The following is a 15977-nucleotide window of genomic DNA, read 5'->3' on the forward strand; positions in this document are numbered from 1 at the left end:
CAATTATGCTTATTCTAATTGAATTATGGATTTTTATAATATCTGTAAAAGCTCCCAATAAAGTGATTTTTAATGGTACTGAGACAGCTGGGAAAACAATGTAAAGGGGCACAGAGGATTTATTTAATATTTAAGAGAGTGACTCTTTTCACATTTATTTTATTTTTGTTACCATGTCACAGAGGAACATATACCAAGAGTCTCTACATGTACAGTCCATTGGCATTCAAGGTGTCCAGCGATGCAACTTTCCCTTTTCAAATTGTTCCTCCCTATTAACATATACTCACTGCCCCTTAAGTTTCCTCTCTAATCTTGCAAAACCCAAACCCAAATGTACTGCCATTGAGTCAATGCCAACGCATATCGGCCCTACAGGACAGGGTGGCACAGCCCTGTTGGGTTCTGAGACTGTAATTGTTCATGGGAGTAGAAATGCCCATTGTTCTCCCTCTGAGCAGCTGGTGTTTCAAACTGCAATCTTGAGGATAACAGCTCAATGCATTACCACTACAACAGCTTCTAATCTTGCGAGTTGTTGGTAATTGATCTTAGATAGATGGTTCTTCAAAGAGAACAATACCCAAGTAAACATTCTTTACTGGTTGCGTAGAACTATTGTTTGATTTAAAGAAAACTTCAGAAAGTCTAGAAGCCATGATTCCCAATTTCATATCAAGATTAAAGTCTTTGATCAAAACAAAGACCAAACTCTATGCAAATATGTAATTCTATTTCCATACAAAAAGTTACTAAGCCCTAGGTCAGCCCCAATCCCAATTATGTGTCTCCCCTCACCCCCAGAAGAATGCACTTCAGAGGGCAGTGCTGAAGCTACAGCTTGGGGAGAGGAGGGGCACATCTGATTAGAGCACACAGGAGAAACGAAGAGGGATGGAGATGGAGGGGAACACATCCTGGCCCACCAAGCCCCAATGACAATATTCCTGCTCAGGTCAGCCCATGCACAGAGAGGACCATAGGCCCAGCCCCACCACGAAACACAATGTCCCTCATTGAACCATAAAGCCATGGGGAACAGCACTGGAGACACCGTGCAGGAATTGTGCCTGATCTGACCCCATCACACTGAGGCAAAACGCTGAGGCCATGCAACAGAGCAGCAAGGGGAGCAAAGCGATAAAATCCTGGGGAATACCAGAAATAGACTTTAGGGGAAGAGTGTGGCACCCCATCAGATTCAACTGGAAAATACTCCTAAAGGTCAAAAAATAGACCAGGAACTATTTATAGGATTTTCCTTTTTGTCATTGGCTTTCTTTTTGTTGTTATAATTTTGTTTTGGTTTTTTGTTGTTGTTTTGTTGGTTTTGTCTTCCTTTGTTGTTTTGTTTGGCTTTGCCTGGCTTTTGTGCTTATTAATGTCTCTGCATGTCTATCTAGATAAGATAGGCAAGATAAACAATTCAGAGATGAAAACAATGGGACCAATAATTTCGGCGGGAGGGGGATGGGAGAAAGGGAGTTGGGAGAAAGGAAAGGGAGGGTAGTCAACCAACCCAGGGGCAAGGGAACAACAAGTGAAATAAAATCAATGGAAATAGGGTGTAGAATGCCTAGTGGGGCTTAATCAAGGGCAATGTAACAGCAAGGACCTACTAAACCTGAATGAAGGCTGAACACGATAGTGAGACAAGAGGAAAGTAAAAGGTAATAGAGGAGAGAACTAGGAGGCAAAGGACATTTATAGAGGTTTAAATACAAGCGTGTACATATGTAAATATATTTATATATAATGATAGTGAAATAGCTCTGTGTACTTATATCTATATGTTAAGAATTAAGGTAACAGATGAACATTGGGCCTCAACTCAAGTACCCCCTCAACACAAAGAACACTTTGTTCTAATAATTTGGCATTCTGTGATGTTCACCTTCCTGACACAATCGCTGAAGACAAAATGGGTGCATAAGCAAATGTGGTGAAAAAAGCTGATGATGCTGAGCTATCAAAAGATATAGCATCTGGTGTCTTAAAGGCTTGAAGATAAACAAGTGGCCATCTAGCTGAGAAACAACAAAGCTCCCATGGAAGAAGCACACCAGCCTGTGTGATCATGAGGTGTCAATGGGCTCAGTTGTCAGGCATCTCTAAGATAGAAGAAAATCATACCAATGGGAATGGTGCGGGGAGGAGGGGGAGTTTTGTGGAATGGAGACCCAAATCCCATCTACAGACAATTGGACATCTGCCCCCTAGCCCCCCACAATTATGACCTCAATTCTACCTTACAAAACTGACTAGACCAGAACATGTACACTGCTACAGGTCAGAGCCCGCAACACAGGGAATCCAGGATAGATAAACCCTTCAGGACCAACAATGAGAATAGAGATACCGAGGGGCAGCGTGGGGGGATCAATCACAAGTATCTACATATAACTCCCTCCCAGAGGGATGAACAATGGAAAAGTGGGTGAAGGGTAACAGAGGATAATGTAAGATATGAAAATAATAATCTATAACTTGTCAAGTGTTCATGAGGGAGGGAGTGGGAAGGAGGGAGGGGGAAAATGAGCTGATATGGAGGCCTCAAATAGAAAGAAAATGCTTTGAAAATGATGATGGCAACATATGTACAAATGTGTTTGACACAATGGATGAATGATTGGGTTGTGCTGAGATGTAAGAGCCCCCAATAAAACTAGTTAATACAAAAAGTCATTATGCCAAACATAAATGATCCTTAACTCTTTAAAACCAAGCTGACAAATCCTCAAATTTCTCAGCACTTCAATTGCAATTAGCTGAGGTGAAACAACCCTGTATCTCTTCATATTTTTCAAGAATGTATCTTTTCTCACAGTGGAGTAGACTTGCTTTAATTTGTTTTGGATCCTAAATTTTCCACATGGAAAGGCCTAAGTGATATTATGTGGAATCCCGTACTTGGTTTCACTCCACTTTGAAATTATTTAGCTGACAAATTGCTCACAGGTTTAGTCACGTTACAATTAGGAACAAGGGGAAACAAATACTCTTTTCCACTCTCATCTGCTTTGCTTCCCTGGCCAATGAACAGCGCTCAATCCTTTAAGCGGCAAATGATGTGAACAAGACTCGTGAAGGGTATTTTGTTGGATAATTGGAGGGAGACAATGAGACAGTGTAGGACGTACAGTCTAACTGGAGAAGTAAAATAAAATGTGGGAGAGAGGGGATGAGCTGCAGCTACTGAGTAGGTACAGGATTGAAATGGTCTGGGACTGTTGCTGCTAGGTGCCTTTGAGTCGGTAATGACTCACAGCAACCTGTGTCATCCTCACACTGCGTTACGTTCTAGCCCGTCGTTGTAGCCATTGCGGCAACACATCCTGTCCAGGCCCTTCCTGGTGTTCACTGCCTCTTTCCCAGGCAGGATGTCCTTTCCAGGGCTTTGTCTCTGGGTGGCACGTGCGAAGTACTTGAGACAAAGTCTCACCGGTCTTGCTTCTCAGGCGTGCTGTGGCTGTTCTTCTTCCGAGACAAATGTGTTTCTTCTTTTGACAGTCCCTGGTGCTTTCAGTTGTCTTCACCAGCATCAAACACACTTGCTTACTTTTGCTATTCCTTATTCAATGTCTAACTCCTTATTCGCAGCCGATAAGAAGACTGAAAATACCAAGGCTTGGTCAGACCCACCACAGTCCTCAGAGAGACATCCTTGTCCTCCAGCACTTTAAAGAAGTCTTGGGCAGCAGATTTATGAAATGCACTTTGTCCTTTGATCTCTTGACTGCTGCTTCCATGAGCATTGATTGTGGATCCAAGCAAGAGAAAATCCTTGACAACTTCAACATCTTCTCCGTTTATAATGGGGTTACCTATAGGTCCAGTTGTGAGCATTTTGGTCTTCTTTACATTGAATGGTAATCCATACTGAAGGTTGCAGTCGCTGATCTTCACCAGCTAGTGCTTCAAGTCCTCCTCACTTTCAGCAGGAGAGCTTGTGTCATCTGCATATTGTGTGTTGTCAAAAGGCTTCCTCCAGTGCTGACGCTGCTTGCTTCGGAGTCGAGCTTCTCGGATGAATTGCTCAGGACACAGATTGACGTTTGGGGAAAGGATGCAACCTGACGTATGCCGTTCCTGATTTTAAACCATGCAGTAGTAGCCTTGAACTGTCAACTTTAGTAGTACATTAACTGTTGGCACCTCAAGACTTGATGGATGAGGGAAATCCATGTAGGCCTTGGAGCAGGGGTCCACAAATTTTTTAAACAGGGGTCAGTTAACTGTCCCTCAGACCCATTGGAGGGCCGGACTATAGTTTTTAAAAACTATGAACAAATTCCTATGCACACTGCACATATCATATTTTGAAGTAAAAAAGCAAATGGGGCAAAAAACACCCGGTGGGCCAGATAAATGTCCTCGGTGGGCTGCATGTGTCCCGCGGGCCATAATTTAAGGACGTCTGCCTTGGAGATTTTAAGTTCAAATGCCTGCAGGACACTGCAGGTGATGTAAATAAGGAAATCAGTAACTTAGCCAGGTGTGAAAGCCCACCACAACGTGCATACAGTTTGAATGCAGAAAAATGTTTCCAACTCACAGACTCCTCATGCCCAGTGGGATGGAATGCTACCCAGTCCTGCGCCATGCCCATGTTCATCTATAGAGTGATCCATGGGATTTTCATTGACTCATTTCCAGGCTTTTCTCTTGATTTGCCTTCGTTTGGAAGCTCTGCTGAAGGCTGTTCAGCAACATAGCGTCACACAAGCCCTCAGTGACAGATGGTGTGTGCAGGGGGCCTGCCTCTCAGGTGAGAGATGAACATTCTGCCACCGAGCATGGGTTCCAGAACCAAACTCTGGAGGTCACTTCCAGAGAACAGCCCCATAGAATGTCCAAGGCTATGATCTTGGATTGGCAGCAGACTGCCTCAGCTTTCTTCCCTGGAGTGGCCAGTGAATTTGAACCTCTAATCTTTTCATTAGCAATTGAACACTTAACCACTGTACCACCAGGGCTCTTGGGGACAGGATTAGGAGGAGTCAGTATAGATGGACAGCAAATGACAACCTTGATCTTGGATGTTATTCAATTGAGTTGCATTGTAGTTTAGATGGACATGACACCAGCAAGCTCAGGTGGCTTCCTTCCCTCGATACTGCCGAGGGTGAGCTTCTCCCAAATATGAAGAGCTATGCTGGGAGAAGGGCAAGCCAGGAGGGAAGCTTCTCTATCTCAACCAGATTTTGTGAAGGTCAAAATTGCCCTTGCATCATTTCAAAACACTGACAAAAGCAGAAGAAAGCTACCATCTGGTCAGTCTTTTCAAAGGGCAGAGTCTCAGAGGTTAAAATACTTGACCATTTTCTAGCGATGCTCATCTGTGGCTATTCCCCTATTCTTACTTTTTATCCCCCCAGCTTGCACCTGTCTCTTGTGGCCCTTCTTTGGCCAATTTGGTCAGATTCTGACCCAGTCTGCTCCTAAAGTGTGTCTCCAGGCAGTGGTCCAGCCTGCACATGCCTGCACACAGCTCATCCTGCTGCTCAGCAATCCCGAGTCCAGGCCCAAATGCCACCCCGCCAAAGAGTGACCTTTTTTTTTTTTGTCCTCAAGCGCTCTGGCTGACCAAACGCCATAGGAAAGAGAAGATAAGTCATTGGAACTGCCAGCAAAATCTGGAAATATACAATTTCGCTGGGGAGTTTGAGTATGGAGTTTTAAGATTAGATCATGCTGTTGGTCTCCTTAGGAGCCTTCAAGTCCGTTCAGCCTCATAGCCACCTGTGCACAGCAGAAGGAAACACCACCCGCCCTGTGCCCTCCTCCCTACTGTTCTGGTGTCTGAGCCCACTGTGGTAGCCACTTTGGTCAATCGTCTGGTGGAGGGGCTGCCTCTTCCTCCCTGCCCTGCCACTTTACCAAGGCGATGTCCTTTTTCAAGGACTGGTCTCTCCCGATGGCGTGTCTCCAGCACAAGAGACAAAGTCCTCACCATCCTGGCTTCTGAGGAGCATTCTAGCTGTTCGTCTTCCAACAGATGTGCTGGTTTTTCTGGCAGTCCACAAGACTTTCATTGTTTTGTACCAACACCCTCCTTCGATTGCATCAACTATTCTGCAGTCTTGTATCGTCCAACTTCTCTCGAGCTTATGAGGTGATTGAAAAGACCTTGGTTTGGAAGCACCTTAGTCATCAAAGCACCAGCCTTGCTTTTCAACGTTTTAAAGAGCTCTTGTACAGCATTTCCCAAGGCAATGTGTCCTTTGCTCTCCTAAATACTGCTTCCATAAACACTGACTATAGATCTAAGAAATAGCAGATCATAGATTTTTTAACTAGATATAAAATATATTTACTGCAGTACCATTTTAATGGTTACTTTCCATATACAAAAAGAAATAACAGTTGGGATTGTTCTTTGAAAGCGGAGTTGAAAAGACCAACCAGAGGGCTCCCAATGGTGTTTAGGACTTTTTTGAGGTAGAAAAGAGAAACAATTCCCCAAACCAGCTCATGAAAACAAATGCCATGTAGCCACATGGCCCACTCATGGATGTCTGGGAATGCCTGACGTGCTGCCTGGCAAATTATTTTAAGTTCTTTGGGAAAAGGGGCTGGGAAACTGGTGACCACAGGCATACTGAGATTGCGATTGTGATGGGAAGTTCAACGGTCGCTCATGAGATGCTGTGACATCTCAGTACTCTGCAAGGGCCAGAATGACAGCCTGCAGCCTGCCACCTCAGTGAGTAGCACGCCTCCCACCTAGAGGCCATGCTTACAGCCTGAAGGCAGCGGTCTGAAAAAGATCGCAGACTTCTCCAAGACCCCAGCACTCCCTGGGCCTTCAGAGAACAAAGGGAGAGAGGACTGCCAACCAGCCAGGCCCGGGCTTGCAAACCAAGCTCTGTGCCCAGGTTCATGTTCTGCAGGTTCACCAGAGTGTATTAAAACGTACTCACTAACAAGCAGCTAATTTTTCCAAGGCCAGAGCCAAGATATTTGAACGCTCCATGAAGAGTTGATGTTGAGTATGCTGCTGTTGTTAGATGCTGTCAAGTTGCTTCTGACTCATAGCCACACTGTGTGTCCCACAGAGCAAATGTGCCTGGTCGTGCGCCATCTCCGCAATTGCTTTTACCTTTGAGCCCATTGTAGCAGCCACTGTGTCAATCTATGTCATTGAGGGCCTTCTGGTTTCACTGCCCCTGCACTTTACCAAGCACGATAGCCTTTTCCAGGTGCTAATCTCTCTTGATAACCTGTCCGACGTGTATGAAATGACATCGCCCATGTTTTTAACCCTTGGGACTCCATGGTGCTTTCAACATGTTCATCAGCACCATAATTGAAGTGACCCTCCTTGTTCAATGTCTGTACCAAAAAAAAAAAAAGAGGAAGAGTCTTGACAAGATGACTGACATAGTGAATTTAACAGTGGGCTCAGACACAACAGCAATTGGTTTGGGGCATGCAGAGACTAGAATCTATCAGTCGTTGGACTCTATCAGTCATTTCCCCATTAGAGTCTAAGATTCCTCTACTGAGATCTCTTAGGGGTAATCTATATTCTGATCCATTTAGTGATCCTCTTATTGTTATACAGCTTTTTTGAAATTAAAAGAGATTCCTGGTGGCACAAAAGTTAAGCAGTAAGTTGTTAATAAAAAAATTGACAATATGAACCAATCCAGTGGCTCTGTCAGTTTTCTGCTGCCATAAAGGTGGGTCACTATGAATGGAAACTTAATTTGGCAGCCCCTAACAACAATGGCGTTGAGAAATAACTCACATGCCGTAAAACTCACGCATGGAAAGCACCTAAGCCGGTGATGTGTAGGATCGTCACCAGGTTGTGCAGTCGTCAGACAATCAGCTGTACAGCAAGCTCTGTTCGTCACCTCACCAGGAAACCCTTCATCCATAAGCACTCAGTCCCCGTCTTCTCTCAGCTTCCCCCAATCCTAGCCAACCACTGATTGACTTTTTGTCTCTATTGATGATCGTATTAAGTACTGCCCCGCCAATTCCGGCCTTACACACGACAGAACAAAAGCCACGACTTAGTCCTGCACCGTCCTGACCATTGCTGTTGTGTTTCAGCCCATTGTTATAGCCACTGGGTCCATCCATCTTGTGGGGGATCTTCCTCTTTTGTTGACCTTCGACTTTACCAAGTATGATCGCCTCTTCCAGGAATTGGCCTTTCCTGGTGAGGAACATAATATCGCTTCATCAGGATGGGAAGACCTTGCCCAATGTAGTTTGGACATGATGCCATTCTCCAGGGACTGGTCTCCCCTGACAACATACCATGATATGATATCTTTGTTTCTAAAAATAATTCTAACTGTGCCTTTTCCAAGACTGATTTGTTCTTCTAGCAGTCCATGATGCTTTCAATATTCTACCCACATGCACATGAGATAGTTAAAAGTATCATGGCTTGGGACAGGTACACTCGAGTCCTCAAAGCAACATCCTTACTCGTCAATATTTTAAAGAGGTCTTGTGCAGCAGGTTTTCCCAATGCAACGCATTTTATTCCCTGACTGCGTCTCCCGTGAACACTGATAGTGCACATAAACACAATGCGTATGTAAATGCAATGTGCTCTCTGTGACTGGCTTGCTTGACTTAGTATGGTCTTTTCAGAGTTCGTCCTCCATATTGCAGCATGCATCGGTTCCTCAGTTCTCATTGTGCCTGAATGTACGGACATTCCAGTTTCTACTCATCAGCTGGTGGACATTGGAGCTGTTTCTTTCAAACTTTTGTCTCTTATGAATAATACTGCTATAATAATTTTTGTTCAAGTTTTTGTGAAAGCATATGTTTTCATTCCTTTGGGGTATGTACCTAGGAGTAGAATTATTGGATAATATGGAAAATTTAACCATTTGAGCAACTCCCAAGCTGCAATATTTATGTTGAAAACTAAGGTGTGCTTGACCCAAGACATGGTATTTTTAATTGGCTCATATGCATGTGAAAGTTAGACCTTGTATAAAGAAGACAGAAGAAGAAATGATATTTTTAAATGATGCTGGCAAAGAATATTAAATTCACCATGGACTGCCACAAAGGATTGACAAGCAAACAAAGACAAACAAATCTGTCTTGGAATAAGTACAGCCAGAATGCTCTTTAGAGGCAAGGATGGCATGACTTCATCGCATGTACTTTGGACATGTCATCAGGAGAGACCAGCCCCTGGAGGAAGAACATCATGCTTGGTAAAGTGGAGGGGCAGCTGAAAGGAGGAGGGCCCTTCATGAGATGGATTGACAGTGGCCACACAATGGGCTCAAACATAACAATTGTTAAGATGGCACAAGACCAGGCAATGTTATGTTCTGTTGTGCATGTAGCTGCTATGAGTCACAACACCACCACCACCACCAGAATGTGAGACAGGAATTCTCAACCTTTTAACTGGGTAACTGCTCAGGAGTTTATTAAAAATGCAAGCTCTCAGGCCCCCTACACTCCTTGTAATACCAGTTCCATTAAGTCTAGGGTAGAAGTTTCTGGGTAATGCAAACAGTTGACATGTTAAGCTGTTAACTGACAATTTGCATCCATCTTCAGAGCCTGGGGAGAGATGCCTGACAATCTACCTCCACACAATTAGCCTTTGCTGATGCCTGCAGAGCATCGTTCTATTCAAGCACATGTGTACGTCAGATTCAACTTATTAGCAACTGGTATTCTGTCTGGCGTAGTGTTAAGAAACTTTTATGCACTGTAGGTGATTCTACAGCAGGTTGATCCCCATCATAGGAAGCGAGAACGTAGATCATACCCTTCAGGACCATGGGGAGAAATTTAATGTTTCTAACTCTGACTGTCAGATCCACAGTATATGGGCAAAGAGGACAAGGGGGTATTGTTGCTCTTTTCCCTCTTTCCTCAGCATAGTTAGCAGATTTTCTATAAGAAATCATTCTCAATATTGGTCTTCGGCATCAAAGGAAATGGAAGCAAGGAGGTAATATATTTGGTGTCCAGTAGTGCCTAGAATGGCTGTTGAAAAGTACAGGAGTGATCTAAAGATGCAGCATGAAAAGGTCCGAAACCAAGATGTGCTGGATGCTTCACCCAATTTAGGGATGATGTTAAATGCCAAAGGATGATTGGCGTTTATGTGGTTATTTGAAAGTTTGTTGTGTACATTGAAATTATGAATATCAGATGGAGACCTAGTGGCACTGCCAGGTCATCGGTGTATTGCTAACTGCAGGGCTAGCGGTTCAAACGCATCAGTCACTCCTTGGAGAAAGATGGCTGTTCGGTCCTATAAAGATGCACACGCATGGGAAACTCTATGTTAGGTTGCTGTGATTCAGAATTGACCCTGTGTCAGGGCGTTTGGATTTTTGTTTTCTTTTGTTTGAGGTGTAATTTGAGGGACATGGGTCTAAGGCTGGGAGCTGAATCGGTAACCTACTGGTCAGGAGATCTTTGTCAGACTTCACAGTTGGCTTGCTGGGTGACCCTGGGTCTCATCTGTGGCTTTGCTCCACCTCACTTCACGTAATGACTCCAGAGGGGGGCAGAGTTAAGGATTCTAGTGAAGAGAAGATTATAAACTAGGCCGGCACACGACGCAGACCGTCTACAACAGAGACAAGAGAGCAAATGAAATGGATGCAGATGATAACCCTGAGCTTCCGAGGGGAGAGAGCTATGTGGACTGAACACCCAGGTGAAGTGGCGAAGCAAAGACCATGAGAGAAGAGGCAGAGGGTGAATTGTTGGCTCACCTGATGCAGTCATCTGGAACTTTTGCCAGCAACATTGCATCCAGACACCAGCCTGATACACAAGTGCCTGCTGAAGAGAAAGGTGTTATCCTCCCTGGTTCTCCATACCCTCCTGATGTTGCCTGTCATCCTGTGGTGTTGCTGTGACTCTGGGGGCTGTGTAACCGGTACTGCAAGTGCCAGTGGGGTCACTGCTTTCAGTGGAGCTTCCAGACTGAGGACAGGCTACTAAGAAGGAGCAGGCTGTTCACTTCAGAGGAATCTGGAAGTCTTGTGCATGGCATCAGAACATTGCCGGGTACTGGAAACCTCCTGGGCAGGAACAGGACATTGTCAGAGATCCTGCCAGACGAGTCCCTTGGATCAGAAGGCACTCAAGAGATGACTGAGGAAGAGCTGCCTTCTCAAAATCGAGCCAACCAGAACAACATGAGTGGAGTAAAGCCTCTGGGAGTTGACCGCGTTAAATAGAGCTAATTACTTTTTGATCTACATAGAACTTTTGAGTCCATTGAAACAAGCTAAGATTCACTTTTCAGCGTATCTAAAGAAGCAGGGGAGTATAAACATTAGTATGTCACAGAGCAGTTTCCTGGCACTGTTCTAAAAGGGAGTACCCCCCCAAAAAACCCAATGCTCATTTGTTCTGTTAAGGTGAGGGGGGTAGTGTTTTGGGAGTTTGTTCTACCGGGTCAGACTGTTAATCAAGCTTTCTATTTAGAGGTTCTGAAAAGATTGCATAGCAGGGTGTGGACAAAAAAGGACTGATTTGTGGCAGACAAGGGACTGGTTTTGCCACCACAACAAAGCACCTGCTCATGCAGCCATCTCAGTGTGTCAGTTTGGGGCAAAAAACAAACAAGCAAAACAGCATGCCTCTCTTACCCCACATACCTTACTCATCCATGAGACTTCTTTTTGTTTCCTCGAATGAAGAGTAACATGAAAGGATAGTAATTTGACAACGTGGAAGAGGTCGGGGGCGGGGGAGAGGGTGTACATAAAACGAGGGAGGTGCTGTTAGCCATCCAAACAGATGAGCTTGAAAAAATGTTTCCAAGAATGGAATTGCAGATTTGACAAATGTGTTAAGTGAAATAGAGAGTAGTACTTTGAAGGGGATAAGGTTGTTTTATTAAAAAATTAAATATATAGCTTTCAAAGAAAATTCTGGATTTTGGGGCGTATCCCCTAATATATGTCTTTTTGTTGAGCATCATGATAACCCTGAACAATAAGTAAGACAATAAGGAAAGGGAGATAAATTAAAAATAAGCTGCCCATGGTTCAAATCTGGTAAAGGCTGACAGTGGGGCTAGCTCTCTCACCTCCTGACTGCTAGTCCATCCCTTCCATCTAATCCGAACATCTTCTTCCCCAGCAGTGAGGACAGATGGAGTGCTCTTTTAACATAGCTGTGTCTGGGACACCTCTCCGCCGGAGCCAGGGCTAATGTGGAGAAGCAAAGAGCTGGGTGGCTCTCAGATCAAGGACTTCAGGTTGCTCACCGGCATCATGGGGCGTCAGTCACATGGCAAAGGCTTATGAGAATTACTGCCTTTTCACAATGGCCAAATCCTTTTCTTGAAAATCTTCAAGTTCGATGGCTTCCCAAATCAGAGTAAAAAGTAAAAGAAATGTGAGCAGAAGAGTTTTTGTTTTTTTTTAATTGAACCTATACACGAAGCCTTTGTGCCAGATTCTGAGGTTGGTTGGTGATTTGTTCTGCTTTGTTTTCTGAAAGAAGTCTCATTCAGTATGATTCTTCAGCGGGTTTTTGGTGTGTCTTGTGCTAAAAATAAGTAAATAATCACTCTGCTATTAATACTGATAAATTCCCCACAGGGGTTCAAGTAGCTCTGACATCTTGGCATGAAGGATATGGCTTACATCCTCGCCGTCAATTCGACTCAAAGCAACCCTCCGCGATTGGGCGGCATTGACTTTAGCAGCACCGGTAGCCGTCCGCCACGCCAGTGGGCTCTTTAGCTCTATATGTGCCATCCTGAAAACCTAGATCAAATTGGCAGGGACTGAATGCTCTGGCCTGTGAGCTAGGCCAACATTAGAAAGGGCAGTTCTAGTAACATTAAAAGATGTGATCTATAGAAAAGATGTGCAGAAAGTAAGAGGACAGGATCAGCACTGTGCGGGGAGACAAATGAAAGGGAGCATGCCAAAGCTGATTGGAAACATTGACTAGTATTTTAGAGAACCTGGCTCTCCTGGTGCATCTTCCAGCCAGATCCTGTAAGAATGCACTTGGACTCTAACAATGGAATGCACTGTGGTTGATGAAATTGAAGCTCAGCTGCAATCATCCCACCAGATAGTCTCATAATGAAATTTAAAATTTTACCTTCTAGGGATTGCTTTCTTGTAAGCTAACCTTCAATACAACTTATGAAATTAAGGATCTCTGGGCCATCAGAGGGGTTTCGACGTGGATGCAAAGTATCAGTCCATTCTTTCTCTTTGGGCCTCACGAGCCTGGAATGGAATGACATGATTTAATCGCACTGAGTCCATGTGGTCCTCTGAGATAGGACCAGATGTAACCGGCGGGATTTATAGACTGTGAAACTCAGAACGGATTAGGAAAGCGTTCCTGTGTTCTGCCCAACACATCCTAAATCAACAGCCCCTGAATGGACAGCACAATCTCTGGCTTGTCTAATGGGGAGGTTGTCATAGCAACTGGCTGGCAAGCTCAGCCAGTGGAATGTGACTGCAAACAATAGAGGGATAGGCTTGTGTAGGGGGGGGGCGGGGGGGGGGCAGCAGTGCAGACCCGGCACTGCAGGTGGTGCCTTCTTGCCACTCTGGCAGCTCATTAGAAATGTTTCAAGTGTCGCTTCCCGAAGTGTGTGCAAAGCAGTGCTGCTGACTGATACCAGAAGCTGTGCGGGGGTGGGTGGGGGGAGTCAGCAGTCGTGGATAGGTGCAGTGGTCAATGAAGTCCCAGAGGGCTGTGAGGCTCACACTACTCAAAATAGCCAAGTGGAGACAGCAGCCCCGGAACCTCGGGGAGCTCCTCGACTCTTTCGCGCCACCTTGTGTCTCGTCTGAAATCAGTTCCCAGCCAGTGGATTCTGACTCCAGGAGATGCTGTGTGTGGGGAGGAGGACTTCACAGGGTCTCCTGCCTAACACGCACCAACCCGGCCTCTTCCCCTCTTCTGTTATGCCCAGGTCAGTCCGACTCACTGCAACCCTGTACCAGGGGAAATTGCTCCCCTGGGTTTCTGACACTTAATCTTTGCAGGCACAAACAGCCTCGGGTTCGCCCCAGGGGCAGCTGGTGGGTTCAAACAGCTGACCTTGCAGTTAGTAACTCAGTGCATACCTAAAATGCCACCGGGGCTTAGTAGTAGTAGTTGTTTTGTAATAGTAGTAGTATCATAGTCGTAGTAATATTGTAGTCGTAGTAGCAGCTGCTGCTGTGGTTGTGGTTGATGTTGCAGGGAGCCCCCCATGGTGGCCTTATACACAACAGAATGAGACACTGCTCGGTCCTGAGCCATCCTCACCATCGTCCCTGTGCTTGAACCCATGGCTGCGGCCACTGTGTCAGGGCATCTCCTTGAGGGCTTTCCTCTTTTTTGCTTCCCTTCCACTTCGCCCAGCATGATGTCCTGGTGTGTAAGACAAGTCTCGCCAGCCTTGCCCCTAAGGAGCACTCTGGCTGTACTTCTTCCGAGCCAGCTTTGTTTGTCCTCTGGGCAGACTGCGGTACTTTCAATCGTCCCCTCCATGGTACTTGGATATTCTCCTCCAGCACCACAATTCAAATGCACCAATTCTTCTTCGGTCTTCCTTATTTGTTAGACACCGGGAATTGACTGAAAGCTCAACATCAAGCACTCCCCGGCAGCGCAGGCACACATGGAAATAGCGCTGGAACACACCAGTGCAGCCTTTTGCAGTAAATGCACGGGGAGGGGGGGTCCAAAAACTCCGTGGAAAAACGCCCATGATCGTTTCATTCATATCTCACTCTTGGTAGCCCCTTTGTGTACACATGAAGACTTCCAGGCCTCGAATAGGTCCGAAAAAGTGAAAATAATAATAATTTTGGTAGAATCTGGGAATGGGGAAAGAAGAAAATGGCAGATAACACCCATCTTGGGAAGGACGCCACTTGAGGGGATGGGTGGGAGGGGCAGAGATAAAAACAGACCCAGGGTTGAGGAGCCTTAATATTGCAGATGATGACTTTTTACCTCCTTCTGCCAGGCCGGTCACAGAACTGGCTCTGTGGAGAACAGTGACATCTGAGCATCGCCTGTGCTTCCTGACGTCGATCGTGTGCCCTGGTGGCAGCAGGATGCGCTCTGTAGGGCCGCTTCTCATTTCTTTCCCAAACCAGACCCGCCACGCCCAGCTGTCCCGCCATGATACTGGCATCAACAGCCACAAAGACCCATTTCCCTTCAGCTGGCACTGCCATCGAGTCCATGCCACGTCCGGGTGGCCCTGCCGGCCCGGGTGGAGCTGTCCTTGTGGGTGTCCCAGACGGTACCTCTTTGTGGGCGCAGAGAGCCGCCCCCCAGGTCTCCCGCTCACTGCGGAAGCACGTCCTCACGCAGCTGTGTCTTTGTGTGTTTCTTCCAGGGTTTGAGTTCTTTGAGACAAGTGCCAAGGATAACGTCAACGTCAAGCAGACGTTTGAGCGCCTGGTGGACATCATCTGCGACAAGATGTCGGAGAGTTTGGAGACCGACCCTGCCATCACCGCGGCGAAGCAGGGCACCAGGCTCAAGGAGAGCCCGCCGCCGCCACAGCCCAACTGCGGCTGTTAATGACGCCGCGCACGGGGCTCCGTGGCCAACTGATAGCATCTCTAAATGGACGATTAGCTTTCATTTATGCTGCCTAATAATGATGTGAGGGAAGTCTTTGATGTTGATGGCTCTCGATGCATTCGATTCTTGGGAGGGCTCCAGTGTCCCTCAATGGCAACCATGTGATCTTAAATCTGTAAGGACTAGCCATCGTGAACATCTGGTCTTTGCATGTGACTAGTTATTATTTGTCCTGTAGGCTTTTAAAATTTTTTTTCCTTTCCAACTTTCTTCTCAGTGAAGCTACTGTGGTGACCTCAGATGATAGAAAGACACCTTAGCTGAATTCTGTGCCACGGATTCAAACGATGCTTCTCACTTGTTAAGATGATGGCCCAGGAATTGTGTGTGTGTGTGTGTGCGCGCGCGTGCACATATACACCCAGGCATGTGCACACACGCACACA

The 15977-nt window shown here is 45.8% G+C and overlaps 1 protein-coding gene across 1 annotated transcript in view; it reads left to right on the forward strand.

Annotated features, from left to right (window-relative positions):
- Positions 1-15528, forward strand: part of RAB3C (RAB3C, member RAS oncogene family) — a 304608-nt gene extending 289080 nt beyond the window's left edge. Inside the window, exon 4 of the mRNA XM_075543027.1 lies at positions 15341-15528. Within this exon, the coding sequence (XP_075399142.1) occupies positions 15341-15528 (188 nt within the window). The remainder of the gene's footprint in view (positions 1-15340) is intronic.
- The last annotated feature ends 449 nt before the right edge of the window (positions 15529-15977 follow it).

The sequence above is a fragment of the Tenrec ecaudatus genome, chromosome 2 (genome assembly GCF_050624435.1).
Source record: "Tenrec ecaudatus isolate mTenEca1 chromosome 2, mTenEca1.hap1, whole genome shotgun sequence".
Lineage (NCBI taxonomy): Eukaryota > Metazoa > Chordata > Mammalia > Afrosoricida > Tenrecidae > Tenrec > Tenrec ecaudatus.